The 24,785-nt window shown below is 43.1% G+C and overlaps 1 protein-coding gene across 1 annotated transcript in view; it reads left to right on the top strand.

The window, feature by feature from the left end:
• The window catches only part of RTF1 (RTF1 homolog, Paf1/RNA polymerase II complex component), a 2,150,039-nt gene that overhangs the window by 450,202 nt on the left and 1,675,052 nt on the right, over positions 1-24,785 (top strand). Inside the window, exon 8 of the mRNA XM_044074060.1 lies at positions 17,469-17,649. Coding sequence (XP_043929995.1) covers positions 17,469-17,649 — 181 coding nt within the window. The remainder of the gene's footprint in view (positions 1-17,468; positions 17,650-24,785) is intronic.

The following is a 24,785-nucleotide window of genomic DNA, read 5'->3' on the forward strand; positions in this document are numbered from 1 at the left end:
GTGGCCCTGAATCTCAACATTCAACTTCAGGCCAGATTTGTACCAGGAAAAGAAAATTCACTAGCAGACACCTTAAGCAGGACTACCACGGATGCTCACGAATGGATGCTGCATCCAGATATCTTCAAAACCATAACAAAGAAATGGGGACTACCAGAGATAGACCTGTTCGCCTCCCCATACAACCACCAATTGAAGAAATTCTGCACAAGGGCATACCACCCACTTGCTTGGAGGGTGGACTCCCTTTCCTTCAGCTGGAAAAACCCGACAGCATATGCATTCCCACCTCTTCCTTTGATGTACAAAGTCCTACTGAAGATCAAAGAGGATCAGCCAAGGGTAATCCTGATAGCTCCAGACTGGCCGAGGCAACATTGGTGCCCGCTACTGAGAAGCATGTCTCGGACACACGCATGGCCTCTATCTCTATGTCCCTTACTCCTAACACAGAACAACTACAAGATCCTACATCCAAACTTGAAAACACTGCAGCTAGCGGCTTGGAATATTGCATAAGACAAAATAACCCAGATTTATCTCAGAGGGTTAAGGACATTATCCTGGAGGCTCGCAGACCCTCCACAAGGAAAACTTATTCAGCCAAATGGAAAAGATACCTCATGTGGAGTGCAGCAAAGGGGGAAAATGTCTCATTGGTAAACATAGCACACATCCTGGAATACTTAGCAGAACTGTGCCACAATGGCCTGTCCTACTCCTCCATTAAGATTCATGCATCAGCAATCTCAGCAGAATACAACATGGATCCTCCTGTCTTCTCTCATCCTCTACTCAGACAGTTCTTGAGAGGAATCAAAAACGTAAAGCCTCCAAGGAAACCACCTTTGCCTACATGGGATCTCAACTTTGTGCTGGAAAAGCTAACACTTCCCCCCCTTTGAACCGGCAGCAACAGCAGATTTACAGTTCTTGTCTTGGAAAACTGCTTTCCTGCTAGCAATTACTTCAGCAAGAAGGGTATCTGAATTACAGGCATTAATGGCAGTACAGCCCTTCCTTATCTTCCATCAGGATAGAGTGTCTCTGAGAACCAACCCTACCTTTATGCCACCTACTTTTATGCCAAAAGTGGTCTCCAGAGTATCATTGAACCAAGCAATTCATTTACCTACATTCTTCCCCAACCCACAGAACAGGGGGGAAAGACTGCTACATACCTTGGATGTTCACAGACAGTTACGCTACTACCTGGACAGAACTAAGACCAACAGAAAAACTGACCAACTTCTGGTAGCATATGCAACAGGAATGCAAGGAAAAGCAATTTCAAAACAGACAATCTCAAAATGGATAGGAAATTGCATACGATTTTGCTACTCTTTTCATGGAAAGACAACTCCTGAAAATATCAGACCTCATTCCACAAGAGCTACAGCCACCACTACAGCTTTCCTACGAGGAGTGGCTACCAAAGACATTTTAGAAGCTGCTACTTGGAGCTCCGTGCATACATTTGCCAAGCATTATAACCTTCCTTTATACTCCAGATCCCAAGCAGGTTTTGCAACTGCTGTGTTGCAAGGGATCTTGACTACACCATCTTTATCTTAGTGTCTCCTCCCCCAGTTTGGCTATGGTATTCTACCCATATGTTAGGACTGCAGATGCATCCTTGAAGGACATAGTACAGTTTTGTACCTACCATAAATGTAGATGTCCGATAGGTATGCATCTGCAGTCAGGATTACCCACCCTCCTTCCCCTCTGTGGTATTCCTAGGGTACCTACCCCTCTTTTAGCTAGCTGGGGGAAATTATTATGGTGTATTTGTTTTTGTACATATGTATATATATTTATATTTTTTGCTCTCTACTGTTTGGAATTATTTGCATTTATCCAAATTTAGCCTTCCTAGAGGGCACCTGGCATCTGGGGCAAGAAACACTGGGGAAAATGGCGTCGGCTGATGCCTTTATACCACAACAGCTATGACGTCGGGTGGAGTGCGACATCAGCCGAGGCCAGACCCAGACTTTGGAATCCGGCCGACCGAAGGGCTGCCTGAGGCAGGACAACCCATATGTTAGGACTGCAGATGCATACCTATCGGACATCTACATTTATGGTAGGTACAAAACTGTACTTTGTGTACACTTACCATAAATGTAGATGTTTGAGTGTATTCACTGTTGCAGTCCTGGTTACCCTCCATACATCCCCCTTACTTCTTTTGGCTATACCTTTACTTTCCTTCACTATGCTTAAAAGCCTTTTTGGTGTATTTGTTTTTTTTGTTGGAGGTTTATCTTTGTGCTTTTATATTTAATTGCTTCCCATTAGGGGACACCTGACATCTGGGGCAAGAAAAACTGATGTAATGGCATTGGCTGCATGTTTTATACCCCTGACGACCTGATGTTATGGAAGAAGGGACAGCAACCGATGCAGGACCCAAGACTTTGTTAATCAGGCCGACTGAGGGCTACCTGCAAGCAGATAACCCAAATGTAATGACTACAACAGTGAATGCACTCTAACATCTACATTTATGGTAAGTGTGCACAACTGTACTTTCTTTCTTTCCATTGGAGCCGGAAGCTTCCAGTTTGTATGGTATATTGGTCAGTCCATATCTGAGAACTTGAAAAGCTGAGTGTCCTAGTGGGGAAGCATTTACTATTTTTTCCATTGTATAAGCATGTTAGATGATCACAGAGCAAGTATTGAGAGTGGAATGCGAATTCCACATTGCGACTTTCATACTCTGTCTTTTGCCTGGGCCCAGAGCATAACATTCCAAACTGCTCCCATTGAGTTCATTTTAATGGCTGTACTATTAATTATAGGTCTGCGTCTTTAGATGAGTTTTTAGATACGGAGAGGGAGCATCAGTGACATTCTAACAGTGTAGTGAAGACCGGTCACGCTGATTTTGACCCTTATCAGTGAATGGAGAAGTATCCCAAACTTTAGTGTAGTGGATGACTGTCATTTATTGTCTGTTAGTCCACCCAGACTCATGATATTCGAAGGAGGCACAATGCCTTTGCAGCTCTCTGACCAAATACATGGCTGAGGCCTCTTCTGAAGCTGTTTTAGGAGTCCAATATGGCAACAGTCCCCACATCTGCACAGGTTGAAGGACTTATCTTTGGGTCCAGGGCCATTTGCAGCTCTTGGCTTTTTTTTTTTTTTTTTTTAAAGAAAATTTTTATTAATTTAACATATTTACAGTATATGCACAGATAGGAAGAAATTCAACATCGGTTACTGTAATACAATGTTCGGAATACATTGAGTCATCAAGCAAAGCTTATACAGTTAATACACGGAGTCTTGGTATTTCAGTAGTAACATTTCAAGGCTATCCTTAGTGTGATTTATAGATCTTATTCTAATCACTTCTTTTTCAGTTTTACATAGTATTGCTATTAATTTAAAAATTCTTACAGAAACTGATTTCGATTTAAGTTTTTTTTAATTTTTCTAGCTACTGCCAGGGGACTCCAGAGCCTTTTTTTGGCTTTTACAAATAAGGGAAGTGGAACATTCATTAGTATTATTGATCTAGTTAAAGAACAATTATCATAAGCCCTTAAAAAATACTTTTCTGTATACATGTGCTTTTTTACAATCCATAAATGTGTGTCCATTCAGCTTTTACATCTTTACTACGTCTCCAGCAGACTGAATAAGTCATTTTATTAAATGTAGAATATTTGTTACTTCCTATAAAATCTCTGTATATATTACCATGTGATACCTTTCCAGTATAAACGTGAAGTTTGACTAACTGATTTAAGTAACGTTTTATGTTTGCCATTTATTGAGTCACTAAATCCACTAGTATTTAAAAAGTTACAGAATTTTGCATTAAACTTATAATTGTTTATAATTAACTTGTATAACTTGGACAAGCTTCTTTTGTAAGTCACTTTACCTTCAGTGGTACCATTCTGATACCATTCATATAATGGGTAATACTGTTCTGCTCCTCTTCACTCATATTATCTACAAATTAATTTAATTTCTTGTTGATAAGTAATAGTAATTGGTTAACAGATTTATTCAACTTAGTCTTTCATGAAATATTCCGTCAACTTAGCTTTTCCTTTTTCAAAGCAATCTGATCGAAATATTACTCCATTCCTTTTTAGTAAATTCATTTTTATGTTTTTCTGAGTTTCTTTAAATCTAGAGGTGTGTGTAATGGTAAAGCACAAAATGTTCCGTTTTGATAATGGAGTTTTAAAAACATATTTCTTTACTGTTTTAAGAATTGATTTCATATATCAGAGTCTGAAGATTTAAATGAATTTCCTTCTAAGGTAAATTTTATGAACCAGATGAAAGGATCGTTACATGTTTCTAATTTATCGTATTTGATAAACTTTTATAAGAATTTAGTAAAATCTGCCCTTGAATGCTTTTCCATTGACTGGTGTAAGTTGAGTTTATCCAGATTGTAAGAGAGTCACAATTTGCAGCATTAGAATAAGTTTGTGCTCAAGGCCTTTGACACAGTCTCCCATTTGGGCATCATCAAAAAGCTAACACAATTTGGCATAAACCCCTATTTCATCACATGAGTGGCTAACTGCTCACCAACAGGACCCTCAAGGTCAAAATAGGTGTCTCCGAAAGCAGACCTGTCACTAGTGGCGTTCCCCAGGGATCTGTACTGGGACCCCTACTGTTTGGCATCTACTTATCAGAGGTCCAGGCAAAGACAAAAGGCCTGTGGCTGACCAAGTTTGCAGTTGACTGTAAGTTGGGTGCTGTCATTCACTACCCAAATGATAACATACTGCAGGAGGGTCTCACAGCAAGTAATGACTGGTGCCAAATTCATGGCCTTAAGATAAATGCAAAAAAAAAAAAATGTATCGTCATACCATTCAGCAAAAACATGGCCCCTATTGATTACCAGATCAACGGCAATCCCACTGGTTACTCAGGTTGATAACAATCTCCCATTTGACCATCATATAGCGGCAATGGTCAGAAAAGACTTTTACTTTGTTCATCTCATAAGTAAAGGGATTAGACCCAGAAAAAAATCCTCCCTCATTAGACCAGTAATTGAGTGTAATGCCCTGTTTGGTATGTACATCTCCAAACATAGAAAGGTCACAGAAATACCTCATAAAGAGAATCCATGGCCTCCAACTGTGGACAGGCTGAAATCACTCTCACTCTACTCTGTGTCATACAGATTGCTCAGTCTCTCGCCTGCAAGGCAATCTCCCACCCAGCCCTACTAGAGATGCTCCATATCAGTAAGTCTTAACTCCTCGTGCATTACCCACTCGAAAGGCCTGAATCTAATATGCAACGTCAGCAAAACCTGCTGGAGAGACAGGTTTGTCTCCCAGAGGCTGCCCCGTCCCTGGAATAGACTTCCCATACATGTCAACCAGAGTACATTGCTGACCCTCTTCAAGCGCAACCTTGATGATTGGTTGATAAACCACACATTTGGCTCAGGAGTTCCACTTGTGTCTCTCATTGACAGGGGTGACAGGTGCTGACTGAGGTTTCTTTTTGAGGATAACCTCTTGGCTAGACTTCTAAGGGCCCCAGGGCCATTAGCCTAGTAACCTCGTTTGATCTGGGAAACTAATACTATCATGCTTACATAATGTTGTATGATTGTATAAATAGTTCTTGAGTTTTTTAGGATGCCTTAAGAATGAGATTAACATTTTTTCTGTTTTCTTTAGAAGCGTTTTTTTTTTTTGTCGGGTGTTAAGCTATTGAATGCAATATGTATATAATCTTGGGTAATGTAGTCATTTTAATAAGTACTGATCTGTCTTTGAACATTAAAAAAAAAAATCTTTCCTTCTTTTTAATAAGCAATACCACTTCGGTTATTTTTTTCAAAATTATTAATCTTACTCGCCTCGATAGATTTTTTTTTCTAAATATTGTAGTTCTTTTCTTTCACAGTTATATTTATAATTATCTTTAAACTTACTATCCAGTAATTGATTTCATACTGTATTTTCAGTTTTAGTATTAAATTTCAGCAGTGATACTTCTTGAAACTTTTCAATTTCTTCTTCTGTTTTTTTGATTGAATAATTTACATCTCCTATAATTAGTAAAATATGTGTAAAAAGTTGTATTTTAGATCGACAATCCTTTTTAATGGAGAAGCCACCATTTTTTTCATTCTTTTATCTACTGTTGGCTAAGGGTTTGATAACTAATGTAGTAGAGGGGACAAGGGACACTCTTGCTTTGTGCATTTCTTTAAAGTGAATCGTTGAGAAATTTAAGATCCAATTTTAACATATGCTTTAGAGTCTCTGTACAGGTTTTTTTCATATTCCAGTAAATTGTTCTGGAAATGCAAATATTTCTAAATTTTAAACAAGTAGTTCCAGTCTACAGAATCCTAAGCTCTATTGATATCTAAGCTAATTGGGGCCATTTTTTTGTTCATTCCTTCTGCTAAATCTAAGATAGTTAATACTCTTTTTATAAATTTTCATACATTAATCTATTGACTATTAATACTATTTGATATTTATTATTTCATTTATCTGTTGCATCTCTTAATCTTGTAGCAAAGATGGAAGTAAATATTTTATTGTCTTGTATTAAATAATGAAATATGTTTATGTGAGGAAACTAACCTACTATCCTTTTCTTGTTAAGAAAATTTCTGAGAGGAATTATTTTGTCAGTCTAAATTACCCTGAAAAGTGTCACTCAGTAATTTTCAGACATTTAACGGAAGCAATCTATATAATTACATCTAACCCTAGAGCGTTACCATTTTCCTGTTTTTTTTTAACTTCTGTTAGGATAATAGGCTTATTCAGCAGAGAGAGATTTGTTGGTCATTAAGTTCATTAGTAACATTTTTCTTTAAATACTTGTCAATTTTATAATCAGCAGGTCTTTGATTCCAATGCCAACACCACATTTTCTAAGGGGGAAGGTGGAATCCCTCAGGTTAGAGATTACTGAGGATGCCTGCTTGCTGCTTGGCCCAAGTACGTCTGACACCACACCCAGGCTCAAGGCAAAGGCTACATTCAGCTCGTCTCAGGCTAGGCTTTCTGGATCTCACTTTCACTAGGCCTATCAGCAGAATCTAGTCGAGCTGTCTGAGGATGACATACAAGTTGAGTCCTACGCTGAGTCCAAACAGCGTAGCCCTAGCAGAATGCCTGCTACAGGATCTTCTCCTGGAAAACGAAAGTGGGACCTTCTCCCCAGGGGTCCATGATTCCTGTGATCTGAGGCTAATCAAACATATGTTTACCAAATCTCCACTGCTTCATATATGAATTCAGAGTCTGATGAAAATCTTGTCTCAGCTTCACTACTTGGGGACTTCATCTATGGGGTGACATTCCATCAGATGAGGGAGTTCTTCAGTTGGGAAGCTCAAGACTACTCTGTCAAAGAAAAGGGTTAGAGATTTTTTTAAAACTCCCTGAGCACAAACCTCGATATTCCACCAGTACTAGAGATGTCGGATGACATCATACTTGAATCTTCACTGCAGCCTGACTCCCAACCACCTGCTCTCAGGAAGCCAGACAGTTCTTATACTGCACCCAGAGTTTTCACTGTGTTTGGCCCCATTAATTGCTTTCTGCAGGGCAAATAGTATATTCACATTTACTCCTCTCTGGACGATTGTCTGATTCAGGCCAAATCTCTCAAGGAACTTCAGTCATTCCTTCATGTCACCATACTGTTTTCTTAAATTTGGTTTTCACTCTCAATATAAAGAAGTTATACATGACTCCCACTCACAAGCTATTAGGAGCACTTCTAGTTACAGAAAAACAAATGGCCTTCCTGACGGATGAAAAGTCACCTTCTTAATTCCATTCCCTTTGGAGTCTCAACTTTATTTCAGTTAGGGGAATCCTGAGAGCTTTGGAATGCATGGTTTTCATGCATTTTAATGATTCCCATGTCGGATCTGCAGATGAGCAGATACAGCTCCTTTGCCTAAAAAAGGAATTAGTGTGGTAGATCAAAGTTTGCTTTATGAACAAATAATGTACCCTTTCAAATCTGGCCAGAAAAATAATTCTTAACCATAGATACCTCAGACCTGGCTTGGGATGCACATTCCACTGGTCCCCTAGTTCAGGAAAAAGTGGGACCAAATTTTTCTGAAGTCATAAACCAAAAAAAGATGTGAGCAGTCCTTAAAGGCATGATGACACCCAAAGAACTCTGGAAACCAGAGGGTCTCTTAATAAAGACAGATAACACCACAGTGATGGTAGTACGTAATCAGGGAGCCAGCCACTCTTGCCCTGTGTCACTTAGTCATGCAATTCTGGAAAGTGGCTAGTCCATGGGTTTACATGTGATGGTCCAGTACCTGCCAGGTAAGATCAACCATCTAGCAATCCACCTGAGCGGGTCAGAGACGGACCCCTTTGAGTGGAGGTTAAACGGACATTTTGTCAAAACTAACGCAGAAATGGGTTGTGGCAGAAGTGGACATTTTTGCCACAGGAGAAATATAGCAATTACAGAAGTATTGCAAAAGAACCAAAGACCACATGGCCTGGAGGATGGACACTGCCTTTCACTGTATGGGTTTATTTCTGTATTCTTTGCTTCCCATACCTCTCATCCCCAGTTTACTACTAAAGATCAGGGAGGAAGGACCAAAGGTGGTCTTCGTAGCATCCTTCTGGCCAAAGAAACATTGATTTTCTCATTCTCCACAGCCTGAGTAGGCATGATCTTTGGTTGTTTTCAGAATAGGCAAACTGTCATATGCCCTGTCTTGAGTATTTTGAGGGTGACAGCATGGATGATTAAATCCTTTTCCCCTCAGAGGCAATCTTTTTAATGTGGAGGTCCTGGCCTTTCAAAAATAAGTCAGAAAACCAAGTGCATCAAAATGGAATAGCTTTACAGTCTAGTGCTACTTCCAAAGGTCAGCTGCTGTTCTCAACAAACCGTTTATAGTGCTTGACTACTTAGCTGAGCTTAGGCCTTTGTTATTCATCAATCAAGATCATTGTCTTTTCTGTGTATACCAGCATCCCCAAACAACACCCTTATTTTCTTAACCCACTTTTGAATCAATTTTATGAAGGGCATCCTTTACCTCCTACCCACAGAAAAGCTTTGCTTTGAAGAAGCTTACCCTGTCACCCTTTAAATCAGCAGCCTCCATTGATATCAAGTTTCTTTCCTGGAAGACTGCCTTTCTGGTCGCTTTAACCTCAGGCAGGCAGGTCTCTGAGTTGTGAGCCCAAATGTGCATTGAACCATTCTCAATTTTCCACCCTGTCAGTCTATCTCAAGACAACCCCCCCCCCCCCCTTTTATGTCTAAGGTAGTCACAGAAGTCGCTTTGAACCAGTCGGTACACCTCCCTAATTCTCAAAACAAATCTGAGCATATCCTCCATTCCTTGGATGTTCATAGACAACTCTATGACCTGGAAAATCCCAAGAACACAAGGAAAATGGAACATTTTTTGTAGCATTTGCTAGTGACAGAATGGGAAGACCTGTCACTAAACAAGACATTTTCAAGTCTGTTTCTAACTGTATTGATTTCTGCTGCTCACACTGTGGTAAACGGGTCCCTGTTCAACATCAGAACACATTCCACTAGGGCCACAGCAGCTACTGCTGCTGCTTTTCTTGGGTGTTATCCACCAAGGAAAGTTGCCACCTGGTCATCTATTTATCTTCAACAAGCATTACATTTTTCCTGGATCAGAGCTGGATTTGCCTCTGCTGTTTTGCAGGGCCTTCTGACTTCAGCTTAACCTGTCTCCACCACTCCTCTCTATTGCTTTGGGAGCTCTCACATATTGCTGTTATTGCAGTACTGAAATATGATGAACATAGTACATTTATGTCTACTTATCAATGTAGATGTTTGGGTGTCTTTACTGTTGCAGTTTCCTTTCCCAACTACCTTTTCATCCATTTCACCAAGGGTTGGAGTGGGCTCCCTGTTCTCCCCATCAGGCTTTCCTTCCCACTAGTGCATGATTCAGGTCCCTCTTGTACAATGGCCCTCTGGAGGCAGATTGTGTATCTTTTGCTCCTGGCCTGTGGCTGAGTGTGTGGGGCTCCATTTTGTGGGAGGTGGCTTGCAAGAAGGACCTTGAAAACATAGCACTTACCATCTATTCTTATACCCATTAGCCCTGATATCAGGGAGAGGGCGGCCAGTGGCCTTGGAGGAGGAGGAAAATATCTCTGGTGTTTGGGTCAGCCAGGAGCTTCCACAGCAGAGAAATTCCATGTTGTTACTGCCACAGACGAGTCTCACTCTACATGTATAAGTGTACAGAACTGTACTTTGTTTGTAGTGGTAATTTGAAAATATTACAAAGCCAGTTCCTGAGTTATAGGAGCTAGTTGTAAAGGAAAGTGGTGTCTTTTTTGGCAAACAGGAAACAAATCTACCTTGTTTAGAAGTGTTTGAGAGTAGTTTAATATTTCATTATTGATGTCTATTCTTGGCCTTCCTCAAGCTTTTGCCTATGCTTTTTCCCTTTTGATATGTGATTTATTTGGCCAGTTTGTTGCTCCAGTGTGGTGATATCTGGAGGCAGGAGTAAAAACAAATCTGATGTTGTTGTCAATCTTCATCTATTCTTGACTGATGGGTTGCGGTTCTGATCTCAGAACTGATCCGGCCATTATATAGCTCATGTTAGCCTAAAAACTCTTGAGCTAGTAGTCTACCCACAATGTCCATCTCAGCATTACCCCAGATCTCGTTTGTCGCTCTTACAGAAAAAGTGCATCAGCCAATCGTCTTTCTCTCTCTGTCTCAGCTAAGTAAATTTTTCAGCTTATTACATTTTTCTAACCATTTTTCTATCTGTCTCACTTAATTTACTTAGAGGTATTTAATCCTTCTCTACCCCTTTTTTCTTCATTTGAGTGTTCTTTTCTTAACCTGTACCCTTGGGTACTTCTTGCCTACCATAATTGGTAGTTCCCTCTCTGTTCCTTCTCGTATAACTGTTGGTAATCTCTCCTACCATCGTCGGTAGGTTTCTCCTTTCTAATCTGAGTGATTGTGTGCTTGCTCATTTTAGCCTTAGTGTCAGATAAGTCAGTTAACCACTAGATTTAAACAATGTTTAGACTGCAGCAGAAAAATGCCAAATTTGGACAGTCATGAAAAATGTGTATATTGCTTGGGTGTTTCTCATCTTGATGTAGAATGCTCCATCAGCCAGGGCTTCAGTAATAGAGCCCTTGTGGAGCTTAGGCATAAATTAATCCTTAAAGGACTTCTTAAGGACCCTTTTGAAGAAGCCTTTTCCGAGGCGGAACAGCATCCTCAGGCCTCTAGCGCAAAATCTACTTGTTTGGTGCCGATGTCTCCATCGGCACCGACATCTAAAAAACATAAACACCCTTCTACTGGTTCCTCTTCGGAACCAAAATCTAAGGTTCCAAAGATTTCGGAACGCACTGAGTCCTCGGCACCAAACTCTACTTAGGTGTTATCAACACCGACCACTACACCAACTCCAGCAATGACTGCTATTTCAGCACCAACTATTTTAGTTACCACATCGGTACTGACATCTCTTACCTTCTGCCCTGGTGCCAAAGACCGAATCTTTCTTTACACTCAGGACTGTATACTCTCCATCAGTCAACCCCTTTCTGGGTCAGCTCCCTTGCCCCTTCATAGAGAGACCTGAATCCCCCTCGAGGTTATCCGTTCACTCCACCCGGAGTCTTTCAGAAGTTGATATAGTGAGGTTAGTGGATCAGCCTGTGACAGCTTAGAGATCTTCCTCCATCTTCTCAGCCCCCCTCCCCTTCCTGGGACAGGGGAATTCTCTCCCAGTCTCCACACATATACTCCTCTGACCTGTTCACAGGTTTTAGAGCTTTTGGCTCAATCCACACACAGACTCCTCTGGTCTCTGTGCCGATAACTCCCTTATTAGGCCTCTGCCGTCGAGTCCGAAGGGTTTGAGTCTATTCCTGTTTTTTATTTGGAGCCAACCTTACCACTTCGGACTGCAACGGCTGCAGGTTCTTCCTCAACTCCGGCTCTGCAGGTGGGTCTCTCTGGGCAGGGTGTGACCCCCATTTTGAGTTTGTCTGTCTCTGTTACAGACTCCCATGCCTCCTCAGGGGGGCCTGCCTTTTCAAGGTATGGAGAGAACCTTGATCACTGCTTCTTCCCAGGTGGCTCCTGTGTTACCGGAGTCTTACCCCTTGACCCCTGTTTACCCAGAGCTACCACCGACCTCCATACTTGGGCAGCGAGCTCCAAGGATGCAAGACGTATATTGACCAAGGGTCACCCCCCCCCCCTTCCGAGTCCTCTATAGATATTCCCACTGAAGAGGTCCCTGGGAAGAAATTGTGTAAGAGGAAGCACCTGGACTCCTCTGAAGAGTCCATCTCAGAGGACACATTTTGATGAGGAGGGTTCCCCCCTGGTCACCCCTGAAAGACGTTGTCTTTGGAGACATTTTGGAGATCCTAAAATGGAGGGGTAATGAAGTCCAAAGACCCTTCCTCTGAAGAGTCTGTGTACTTGCAAGCCTTTGGAGCTCACCCATTTACTTCCTGGGTGACTCCTTCCACTGACTATCTTATTCAATTGATTGTTCAGTGGGCTTGGAAGGTCCCTGATTTGATGGAACTGATTCCCCAGAGACCAGATAAGATACTTTCCACCCCCTGAGGACCAGCAGCACTGGGCGAAAGGATCAGCAGTAGATGCCATGGTAGTAGCAGCTGCCCCTAAAAAGGAGCTGGCAAGAGGAAAGTTGCACTATCCATCCCCTAATCAGGAGTCAAGGGCAATGGACGGATTTGGGAAGTGGGGTTTATGCATCATCGACCTTTACCATTAGGTCTTTGAACTTTTTGGCACATTTTACTAGGCTCCAGTGGGATCTGGTCAAGGAGCTGTCTGATAACTCTAGCAGTAGTAGTAACTGAGGGGGACCAAGAAAAAGTGGCATCCCAGTTAGCTACCCTGGAGTCCATCTCAAATTCGTCCATGAAGCAAATTTCGCATACAGCTGAAGGGGAGACCAGGTCTGCAGATTCAGGTGTTGCAGTTCAACGACATGCTTGGATGTGCATGTATGAGTTTGCGGAGCTATTCAAGTCTTCCTTTGTCTGTGCTTCTTTTGACGGATTATCTTCGTTCGGCCCCAAAGTTAAAGAAACTTTATCCAGGTGTGAGAAGGATGGAAAGACCCTGTCTGCTGTGGGCATATGTTTTTCTGTTCCCCAACGAGCCTATTCCAGGAATCGAGAGGAGTGGGAAGATGTGGTTCAAGAAGTCCCAGAGGCCTTTTCAGGACACGTGGTGCAGACTCCCCTCGGACCAGAGGGGGGACTCTGATTGGAAGATGCTGTCTCAGAGGCAGAGGTTGCCCACAGAACCAGGGTTCCAGGGGGTCCTTTTCCTTCTCTGGCCAAAGTTATCAATGCTCCTGAAAGGAGGCTCGATTGTCTACCTCTGGAGGCAGTCAGGGGGAGATTTTCTTTGCACCCAACAGCCTAGTGACAAATAGCCACAGACGCCTGGGTGCAAAGAATTATTTCCAGAGGTTACCTTATCCCTTTCACTCTTTACCCGAGAACTCGAACAAGGCTCCCTGATGTTCCACTAAGTCAGAGGGACCAAGCAGCCTTGGAAATACCAAAACTGCCAAAAAAAAAAAAAAAAAAGTAATCCAAAATGTCCCACCAGACCACATAGCATCCAGATTTTACTGAAGGTTCTTTTTATTGCCAAAAAAGACAGGGGACTGGAGACCAATTCTGGAGCATTTTAAAATGTCCAAATTCCAGATGGTCACGGTTCAGTCAGTACTTCCCTTTCTAGAGGAAAATGATTGGATGTGCTCTTTAGACCATCAGAATGTATATTGCCATATAAAAATGGACAAACACTCAAGATGGTTCTTCTGCTTCCAGCTAGGGGCCAGTCACTATCGGGTCAGGGTGCTGCCCTTTGGTCTTACCACAGCCCCCAGGGTGTTCACCAAATGTATGGCAGCAGTAACAGCTCACTTGAGACTGCACGGATTCCGAGTGTTTCTGTTACTGGACAACTGGCTCATCACTGCTCCCGCCAGGCATCTACTGCTTCAAGCAACAGAATTCACCCTACAATTATTCCTACAGCTCTAGGAATCATGGTCAGCCTTACAAAGTCTCAACTGACCCCCACTCAGGATATGGAATTCATTGGAGCTCCTCTCAGCACACACTGTTGCATAGCTTCAGTGCCACCCCACTAGCTACAGAAAGCAAGATCTCAAGTTCATTTCCTTCAGGACTCAAAGTACCAGCCCAGCTAGTGCTTCAAGCGTTAGGGTCCATGGCAGTGGCAATCACTCTTGTCCCGCTGGCGAGATTTCACATGAGATTTCTGCAGTGGCTTCTTGTGAATCAGTGGTCCGTACTAACCAATCTTCCATTGAACCACCCCATACTCATTACAACTCGCTGCAAAAACCTATGTTGGTGGATGGAATCCAATCAAATCCTTTTGGGGTGCCCTTTGTCCTTTCTCAACCCAAAGCCATAGTGACCACGGATGCCTCCCAGATGGGGTGGGAGGGGCATTATCTGGGAAAAACAGTCCGAGGCACTTGGTCCCTGATAAAGGCCAGTCTGCATATCAGCATTCTGGAGCTGAGGGTGGTGCTACTAGCATTGCAAGCATTTCAGTCTGTCCTACCTTAGGGAACAGTTGCAGTTCAGTCAGACAATGTGTTCCTAGTCTGGTACATAACAAGCAGGGGAGAACCAAATCCTATCCCCTGTGTCAAGAAGCCCTCTGAGTGTGGTAGTAGGCTATTGCCTCCAACTGCTTTTTGATAGCAACGCACATCCCGGGGAGTTCAAACATGATAGCTGACAAACTAAGCAGATGCATTATACTGCCTCACAAGTAGTCTCTCAATCCCAAGGTAGCAAAGAAGATCTTTCAATGGGGCTAGCCTTGCAGAGACCCTTTTGCATCACCCCAAAACAACAAAAGCAGAAGCTATTTTGCCCTCATCTCCCCTCAGGGGGAGTCCCCGAGAGATGCTCTTCTCGATTGGCCCCTGGGTCTTCTATATGCCTCCCCCCCCTTTCCTTTGATCCCTCTTTTCCTCAAGAAAGCAGCCAGGTTGAGAAGCAGAGAAATCCCCATTGCACCTTTCTGGCCTCGACAAATTTGGTTTCCCTTCCTATGGCCTCATCTGGTTCACCATCTATGGATTCTGGTCCCAGTTCCGGACCTTTTTTCTCACACTCAGGGACTGGTGCATCCCAGTCTTCAAAGTCTCAAGCTAACTGCTTGGTTCCTCCAATTCCATTAGTCGCCAAGCATAATGATATTCCATCCCCAATATGAAAAATGTTGCTAGCATCCCATAAACCACCCAACAGGAATCTCTACCTCAGTAAATGGACTTGGTTTTCAGTCTGGGCTTGCGATAATGGCCTCAACCTCTTTTCAGCCCCAGTGGAAAAAGTTTGAGTTTTTGGCCATTCTTTTCAGTAGAGGAGCTTTTGCTTCTACTGTTAGTCATTCTAGCAGCCATCTATAGCTACCATAATGGCTTTGGAGATGTGCCTTTAATCTCTCACAGACTTTTTAAGGTCTTTCTCAGGGGAACTATCCACTTAAAGACCCCTTTTAAGGACCCTGTACCACCTTGGGACCTAGCTATTGTTTTGCAATCACTAGTGGCTTCTCCCCTTTGAACCAGCAGGTGATTGTGACTTGAAGCCATCTCTTTGAAAACTCTTCTACTTATAGCTATCAGCTCTGTGAGATGAGTTTCTGAATTGCAAGCTTTGTGTTCAGAACCCCTTTACTTAATTTTCCATAAGGATAGAATTACACTCAGGACGAATCCATCTTTTCTTCCAAAGGTGGTCTCAGATTTCAACATTAATCAGACTATAGATTTACCTGTCTTCTTTCCAAATGTTTCTAATAAAGGCGAATATTGCTTACGCTTGTTAGATGTTCACAGACACTTATGTTGCTCTCTTAACAGAACTAAAGACATTAGGAGGTCAGAACAACTATTTGTCTCCTTTTCTGGCGCAACCTTAGGGAAATCTGTCTCGAACGTTACCTTGTCAAAATGGTTGAGAGATTGTATTTCCTTCATTTATAATAAAAAGAACCTAAATTTCCAGTACCAGTGAAGGCACATTCCACTAGATCTATGGCTACTTCAGCTGTCTTCCATTCTAAAGCTTCCATGGGTGAAATATGCGTAGCAGCAAATTGGACTACTCCACATACCTTTATTACTCATTACAAATTGGGTCTGGTCTCCCGGGGAAGAGCAGAGCCTTTGGGGTTCTATGGTTCTCAGGAATATCCTTCCATAGGGCCACCCAGGTTCTAAAGTAGCTGGGGACTGTGTTCCATCAGTCAAGTATAGATGAAAATTAACATCATCAGATAAAGAAGTTGTGTTTTACCATAACGTTCCATTTGTGTTGTCAATCTTTATCTATTCTTGGCTTTCCACCCTCCTTTCCCCCTCCTGTGGATTCTTGGTGTTGTGACTGTTGCCCTGGTCTTATGTTAGGGTTTTCCTTGGACATGGCTTCCTTATTTGTAATTAGTTTTTTCCATTGTATAATTTTGCATACTCTATCTGAAGTAATGCAGAGAGGATCGTTGTGGGTAGACTACTAGCTTGAGAATTTTTTGGATGTTGAGAGAGGTAAGTTACGGCCGGATCATTTCCGAGGATCGGAACCGTAACCCATCAGTCAAGAATAGATGAAGATTGACAAAACAGAAGGAATGTTATGGTAAGACCTAACTTCTTTTTTTTTTTTTTTTATTTTAATCTGACAGGAAGCAGATGTACCATAATTGAAAAAGTTAAAATTGTCATTTTGCTATTAGACTGCTGTTACTTGTTTACTGTCAAGTTTTTTACTGTACTTTGCTCATGTGGCCCATTTGTTTCTCTGGAGGCACAGTTTTGTTTCTCCATTGTGCAGAGAGGCAGGATTGATCCTGATGTCGTCAATCACTGGAGAGTGATGTTTTATCTTTATAACCTACCCACTCCTATTGCACACCATCACAGTGTCTCCTTGGCACAGCATGCAGTAGGTACCTATCATTGGAAACTCCTGCTTTTGCAAGTGTTTCTTTAAAAGGTCTACCACATAAACAAGCCTCTCCAGTAATTTGTAGTCACCATAGGGGATTCTTCCTTCCCAGAGCTCACACTCTAGATTTGCACTCCCATCTCACCCTCACAGAGAAATGAGCTAACTTTGCCTCATCATTTCCTTTGTTTAACCCTGGATAAACTCCTCCAGTGTTTGAATTGCTAACTGAAATTTTGTCATTTGAGTCAGAGGGCCAGCCTTTATCCCCCTACACCAACAGAGCTGGCAAACAGCGCACACATTTTTCAGTGCTGGCTGCCCTGAAATTTGACAAAAACAAGCATTTGTATTTGTGACACTTTTTTGGTAACACTTTCTTTTGCTTTTTGTCCTTCAAAGTGGAAAAGAAGATGTTCCTCCCAAGTCACAGCCAGTTACATTGCCTGAAGAACTGAACCGGATCAGACTGTCTCGACATAAATTAGAACGGTGGTGTCACATGCCTTTTTTCGCAAGGACTGTTACAGGCTGCTATGTACGAATTGGTATAGGGAACAACAATACTAAGCCAGTGTATAGGGTAAGTTTCTGTCATGTATTTTTTTGTTGCCCTGCGTATGGGGATACTCGTAATGCTAATAACCAGATAGTTCTACAGCAAGAAGTATTATGGGTTTGCATAACTTCATTTCTTTATTTCTTTTAATCTGGCAGTATTATCAGACAGAGCTGTATGCAGAAATTGTTATATGAAACTCCTTCACTGACTAAAGTTATAGTAAACGTAAAGATAAGCCTTCGTATATGTGTTGCATGATTTTATCAATCCTGCTTTAGTTGAAAGTAATTTTGCAGCATTCTGTCGAACATTTTGTTGAATGCTGCAAAGTGCTGTGCTTGCTGATGTGTTTTATCAGTGTAAGTGAATGGATGTGTTCTGTTCACTTGCACTGATGCCTTCTGTTTGTGCCATAGTCACATAGAAACACTGCTGCTGTTAATTTCTCCAAGTATTTTGAGTTTCTAATACAATGATGGTACTGGACCCCATTCCTAAGTCAAAGTACGATTAAAGTTCATGAAATTAGCATTGTTTCACTCTTTGATGTCAGCCAGACATGCTCTTCACAGCACCCGCAGTGTGCCCAGTAATGATGACTCCTGCAATTCGTACGGGGTTACATGGATTGGTAACGTATCTAAATATGATTGTAAATTCTTTTTTATAAGACCCGTTGCTCCTACTACTATTGGAACTGTCTGGGTCTTGTGAGGTCAGTAGATGTGTGTGGAGTCTCACGATTGCAGATCTATTTTTTTTCTGTCTATCTGCTGATGTCCCTTCCATACATCTGCTGATGTCCCTTCCACTTCCCAGTACTCCCCCCTCTTGGCCCCTACTGCCTGCTTACCATCAACCCACTCTTGGCCAGTCACTTCATTCATTCTCCTTTGCTGGGGTAAGGTTCATTCAGGATGGGCCATCATTATGGTAGCCATCAGGGATGGCTTGTATGTATATTGTTTTTATGTCCTACCTCCTGAACATGCTCAAGTATGTGGAGGAAGGGTAGGGCATGTTGTGGTTTGGCAGCCCTTGTTGGTTCTTCACTTCTGTGTAGGACACACACATTTCAGTAAGTAACCCCAAGCATTGGAGGTAGTTTTTAGTCTCCACTGAAGAAATCTCCTTGCATTTTCCACAAGTACATGTTTATAAGTTAGCACAGTTATATTTTATTAACTGTACTAGTCCGTTATGAAGTTACCTATAAGCAGCCTCAAAAAAATCATGCAACACATATACAAAGGCTTATCTCTACATTTATTAGAACCCTCTCTCGAGGCACTCTTAAAAATGGAGAACATTGATGTTTGTGCAGTAACTGAGACCTAGTTCAAGGCTCCAGAGAGCACCCCTGCAATACCAGGCTACAATTCTTACCACACTTTCGTCCACCAAACCAGGACCGAAACACTAAAGGTGGAGGAGTGTCCATATTCACCAAGGGTATTCACACCACCAGGCTAGTTGCCTAACACAATGCTTCTGAAATTATCCAGGTGCAACTAGCACTAGGTAATACTGCAGTCCAAATTGTAGCTTGCTACAGATCCCCCACCATGCCCCAAGATTCTCACAACACTCTTCTAAACATACTGGGAAATATTAAGATACAACCAAACACCCTAATACTGGGTGATTTCAACTACCCTGCCATTAACTGGGAAAACTACTCGTGTACCAACACCTTTGCCCAACGGTTCTTGGAATTCATAAATTCCAGTGCCTTGAATCAACGAATCCATAGTCCCACCAGAGGCTCCAATATCCTAGACCTGGTCATTACCAACATGGGAAATCAATGCTCCACACCTATGGTCAGCCCCTCGTTGGTCAGGTCTGACCATAAGCTAATCACCCTTGATATCCACATCCCTCCCCCACCCCCCAGTAAGGAAACCTCTGTAACAAACTTCTTCAAAACCAACTTCATGCTACTAAAGTCAGAAGTGACAAACTTCATGACACCCTTGCAGATGGGAACTGAAAGATGTTCTTCATGTTTCACTGTTGCAGTCATCACATTTGGGTTATCTGCCTGCAGGTAGCCCTCAGTCGGCCCGAATACCACAGTCTTGGGATTTCTGCGACATATGCTGTCGCCTCTTCCATGACGTCAGGTTGTTAGGGGTATAAAACATGCAGCCAACACCATTACCCAAGTCTTTCTTGCCGTGGAGGAGCCCAAAGCAGAAGCAGTTCGCAAGTGCCAGTCAGACGCTACCTGAAATTTTCGTTTTTCGAGTTTCAGACCTGAAGTCTTCTAAAGCTAAGTACCCTGTTGGGGATCCTTTTTTATTGCCCTAAACGAAGTCAGAAAAAGTTAACAATTGTCTTGCCTGTGGAAAGCAAATACCTCTCAAAGATTTTCATTCTTACTGCGTCATCCGTTTAGGCCCAGACCACGACGTTCCTCGCAGTCTGTTTTGTGCCTTTAACGCCTGAACCATTCATCGGGCTATCTTTGTTAAATTCTTTTGCTCTCGTTCTCCTTATTCCGAAATGGCTTCGATAAGCCATCCAACTTCCGATCTTCCGAAAAAACGTAAGGATAAATGCAGACAGACCGCATAGGTCCAAAACTGCCAACAATGCTTCCGTTAAGCTAGTCGCCAGTCCACCGGTACTCAGTGAGGCACTTATGCACCCCCCGATACCCGCTTCTACAGAGGTCCAAAACTGCCGACGACGCTTCTCTATAGCCAGTCGCCATTTCGCCGGTACTCGGTGAGGTGCTTTCACAGCCCCTGATACCCGCTACTTCTGATTCGCAGGTCTCTGCTGAGACCCATTCGGAGTCGCGTACGCCATGAGATGCTTTGACTATGGAACCTGCAAATGTCTCTACCTTGGATGGGTCCAGAGCTGCTGTACAGGCACTGGCTTCTGAGGGTGTTTTCCGACCTACCGATGTTAGTATTAAACAGACAACTTCGTTTTTAGCTAAAACTGCCAAGTTTCTCAGGCCCAGAGTTCGCACTATGCCTAGAAAACCGATGACCAAAGCACATGCTCAAGCTCCCTTGCCACAAAAACAAATGCTTAGAATGGCGGAATTCCTTATTACTCTAATTAGGGGAAGCCAGCCTTCCCCTGCTAAAAAACAATTGAATTTCCTTCTGATCCTACAGACCAGGAGTCCGATGACTGTGACCCTTCTGATTACCAGGACATACCCTTATCTATCTATGGGAATTCAGATGCAGAGGATTCCATTTCCTCTGCCTCCCCTCCAGAGGATTTTTCTTTTGGTGAAACCTTGCATACTTTGAGAGCATTTCCGCTGGGAATGCCAGAACTGTTCTCAGTCCAAAAAAAAAGACTCTGAGAATATTTAGATTTGCCTCAGCACAGGCCTCTAGTTATACCCCCTGTCCTGGATATTGTAGATGATGTCTTCATGGAATCCAGTCTTACTCCCGACACCTTACCACCAGCCCCTAGTAAACCAAATGGGTAGTACAGAGTACCTGACTCTCTCAAATTTCTCTTTAAGAATCCTTCTGCGGATCCAGAGACCATTTCCCAGGGACCTAAAGGCATTAAGGCTACTAGCCAGAAACCCTACCCTTTCAGACAGGGATTCCAGAGCTTTAGATAGATTGGGTAAGAAGGTATATACCTCTGCAACTCTTGCTATTACGGCTTTGAATTGTCAGTTTCACATGTTGAAGTACCAGCACCATATTATGGAACTAATCAAACAAAAAATGGTGTTAGTTCCAGGTTGTGCAGAAAATTAAGATTTACAAGAGTTAATGCATTCTGCAAACCAAGTTAGTAAACATACTTTGCAGTGTGGGTTTGATGTCTTAGAAGCATCTTGCAGGGCTGCTGTCACTGGGTCTGTACTGAGAAGGCATGCTTGGCTGAAGGAACAAATGATGTTCATCGTGTTTCACTCTGGCAGTCATTACACTTTGGGTTATCCTGCTGGCAGGCTACCCGCAGTCGGCCTGAATTCCAAAGTCCTGGTCCGGCGTCGGTTGCTGTCGCATCTTCCCTGACGTCAGTGCACCACGGGTATATAAGATGCAGCCAACGCCATTTTCTTCAGTCTTTCTTGCCGCGCAGTGCCCGAAGCAAAAGCAGTTCGCAAGTGCCAGTCTGCCGACTCCTGAGATTTTCGAAATCGAATTTCAGATCCAAAGTCTTCAATAAAGCGAAGTACTCAGTTGGGGAAACTTTTTTTCTTGCTCCAGACCGATGTTAGAAAAAGTTAACAATTGTATTTCTTGTGGGAAGCAAATACCTCATAAGGATTTTCATTCTTACTGTATTCCTTGCCTAGGCCCTGACCACGACGTTGCTAGTTGTCGGTTTTGTGCTAGATTTAACCAACGCACTATTAAGTGTCGGTACGATTTTGCCTTTCATTACTTTGGCTGAAGATTTAACTGTATAATGCCATCGGAACAGCCAACAGGAGTTCATAAAAAGCGCAAGGAAAAAGAAAAGGACAGGTATCCGAGGTCCAAAACAGTCGAAGCCTCTGCTAGGCCAGTCGCCAGTTCGTCAGTTCTCAGTGAGGCGCTTTCGCAGCCCCTGACACCCGCTACCTCAGAGCCACAGGCCGCCTCCTACTCCCACGTGGAGACAAGTAGGCCTCTGGATACTCAAGGTATTGGGCCTTGAGTAACTATTCCCTCAGATGGGTCCGGAGCCGCTGAGCAGGCATCGGCTTCTGAGGGTGTTTTCAGACCTACACAGTTGTATATCAAGCCAACCTCAGCTTCCAAGGCAAAGACTAAAACGGCTTTAAAGACAAAGAAACAAGTACAGCAATCTTCTGGACAGACTTCCATGCCTAAGAAACAGATGCTCAAAATGGCCGAAGACCTAATTACTTTGATCAGGAGTTCCCATCCCCCTCCTGATAAGAGACCTAGGCAAGACACTGAATATGATTCCTCTGATCAGGTTTCCATTTCTTCTGACTCCTCTTCAGAACAGGGATACTCTCTTCCTCCCTATGAGGACTCTGATGCTGAAGAATCTATCCCTTCAGCCTCTCCTCCTGAGGACTATTCTTTTGGGGAAACCCTGCACACCATGAGGGAGCATTTCCACTGGGAGAGCCAAGATTACTCAGAATCTAAGAAAAGGCTCAGAGATTTTCTTTTACTGCCTCAGCACAGACCTCTTGCTATTCCACCTGTACTAGACATAGGTTCATACTAGGCTATCTGCCCTAGGGCATTTATAAGCCTAGCCAGAATGTGTTTGGCTTTCGCCACCCATTTTAAATTTATTTTGCTATGCCCTTTTTCGAGGTTAGTATACTGTGCCTCTGCCTAACAGTGACACAGAAGTGATACCCGGGGTAAACCTACAATCTCCCATCCACTCATCAAGATTCCTCTTGAAGAGAGTCAATGAGGGACTCTGCCTAACCTGGACTGGGATTTTATTCCAGAGTGAAGGGAGCCTCTGGGTTATGAATCTGTCCTTCCAGCATGTCCTATTTATTTCAGTGCTGAGGTTCAAGTCTCTCGAGCACGTAGCTCGATGGGATTTGGATTTTCTGAGGTGCAGCATGTCCATTAATTCCGGGTTGGACATGGCTTTATACGTCTGGCACAGATCGCCTCTGAACAGGCGGTATGCCACTGAGTAGAGCTGGAGTTTCTTTAACCGGGCAGCATATGGCATCTGTTTGAGCCCTTTGATCCTCTTGGTGAGGTACTTTTGGGGTCTTTCCAGTTGCTGCAGGTGTCTGGTAAGGTACATCCCAAAAGGGGCATTGCACTCAATTATGGGCCTGATGAGGGATGAGTAGAGGCACGATGACGTCCCCTGATCTAGATGTGAATCCCTTCATGATTAGGTGGGCTATATAAAATGTTTTTCTAACCACTTTGGCCACGTGGTTGTCAAATGAGAGATTGCTATCAACTTGGGTCCCCAGGTTCCTAATTACTTCTTCTGTACGTAATGGATAACCACCTATGTGGTAATTTGTGGGCACTTTGTTTTTGCCAAAGGGGATGACTATACACTTTTTGGCATTTAGCTTGAGGCCATGGCTCTGGCACCAGTTGTCTGTTTCTGAGGCCCTTTTGGAGGATGCTTGTGTCGGCTGGAGAGTCGATTATGGCACCCAGTTTGCAGTCATCTGCGAACTTGGTCAGCCACAGTTCTTCCGTGTTGGCCTGTACCTCCGAGAAATATATACTGAACAAGAGAGGTCCCAGGACTGAGCCTTGTGGGACACCACTTGTAACTAGTTTGGAGTCTGACATGGCTCCAGCAATTCTAACCATGTGGGTTCTGTCCTTGAGCCAGTTTGCAATCCATCTAGTGACATAGGGGATTATATTTATGCTGGTGAGCTTATCTATAATGCCCGAGTGGGGTATTGTATCGAAGGCTTTAGCGAGGTCCAGGTAGGCTGTGTGGACCACCTTCCCCTCGTCAATCGCCTTGGTGACTGTTTCAAAGAAATCAACCAGGTTTAAAAGGCAGGATCTGCCCTTAAAGCCGAACTGGGTAGGATCCAGTGTCTGTAGGTCCCCAATATCTTTATTTATGAGGTCCATGATGATCCTTTCCATAGCTTTGCAGACTAAGCTAGTCAGGCTTATGGGGCGATAGTTTCCAGGATCCGTTGAGGCACCACCTTTATGGAGAGGGACCACTGTTGCTGTACACCACTCTTTGGGCACATATCCTGTAGTAAGGCTGAGATTGAACAGTAGTTTTATGTTTGGGTTTAGCTCTTCTTGGAGTTCATGTAGGACGCAGCCCGGGGCACCGTCTGGTCCCATTGATGCTGTGTTTTTTGCTTTGGAGAGGGCGGCTCTTACCTGAGCATCTGAGATGTCAGGGGGGCAGCACTCTGCTGGGATAGATATTTGCCCTTTTGGTGGGGAGGGGGGGGGAGTTTGCATTGTAGATGTATTTTCAGAGTCCGGCCTGTCTCCTGATTCTTTACTCCCTGCACCTGTTAAGCCAGACGGGTACTACAGGTTCCAGATTCACATAAATTTCTATATAAAAACCCTGCTGCTGACCCAGAAACTATATCTCAGGGTCCCAAAGGGGTCAAGGCTTCCATTGCAAAAAACCCTGTCCCCTCTGATAGGGATTCTAGACCTCTGGACAGATGGGGGAAAAAAGTTTACACCTCTGCTACCTTGGCTGTAAAGGCT

The sequence above is a fragment of the Protopterus annectens genome, chromosome 6.part0 (genome assembly GCF_019279795.1).
Source record: "Protopterus annectens isolate FY-2018-M chromosome 6.part0, PAN1.0, whole genome shotgun sequence".
Lineage (NCBI taxonomy): Eukaryota > Metazoa > Chordata > Ceratodontiformes > Protopteridae > Protopterus > Protopterus annectens.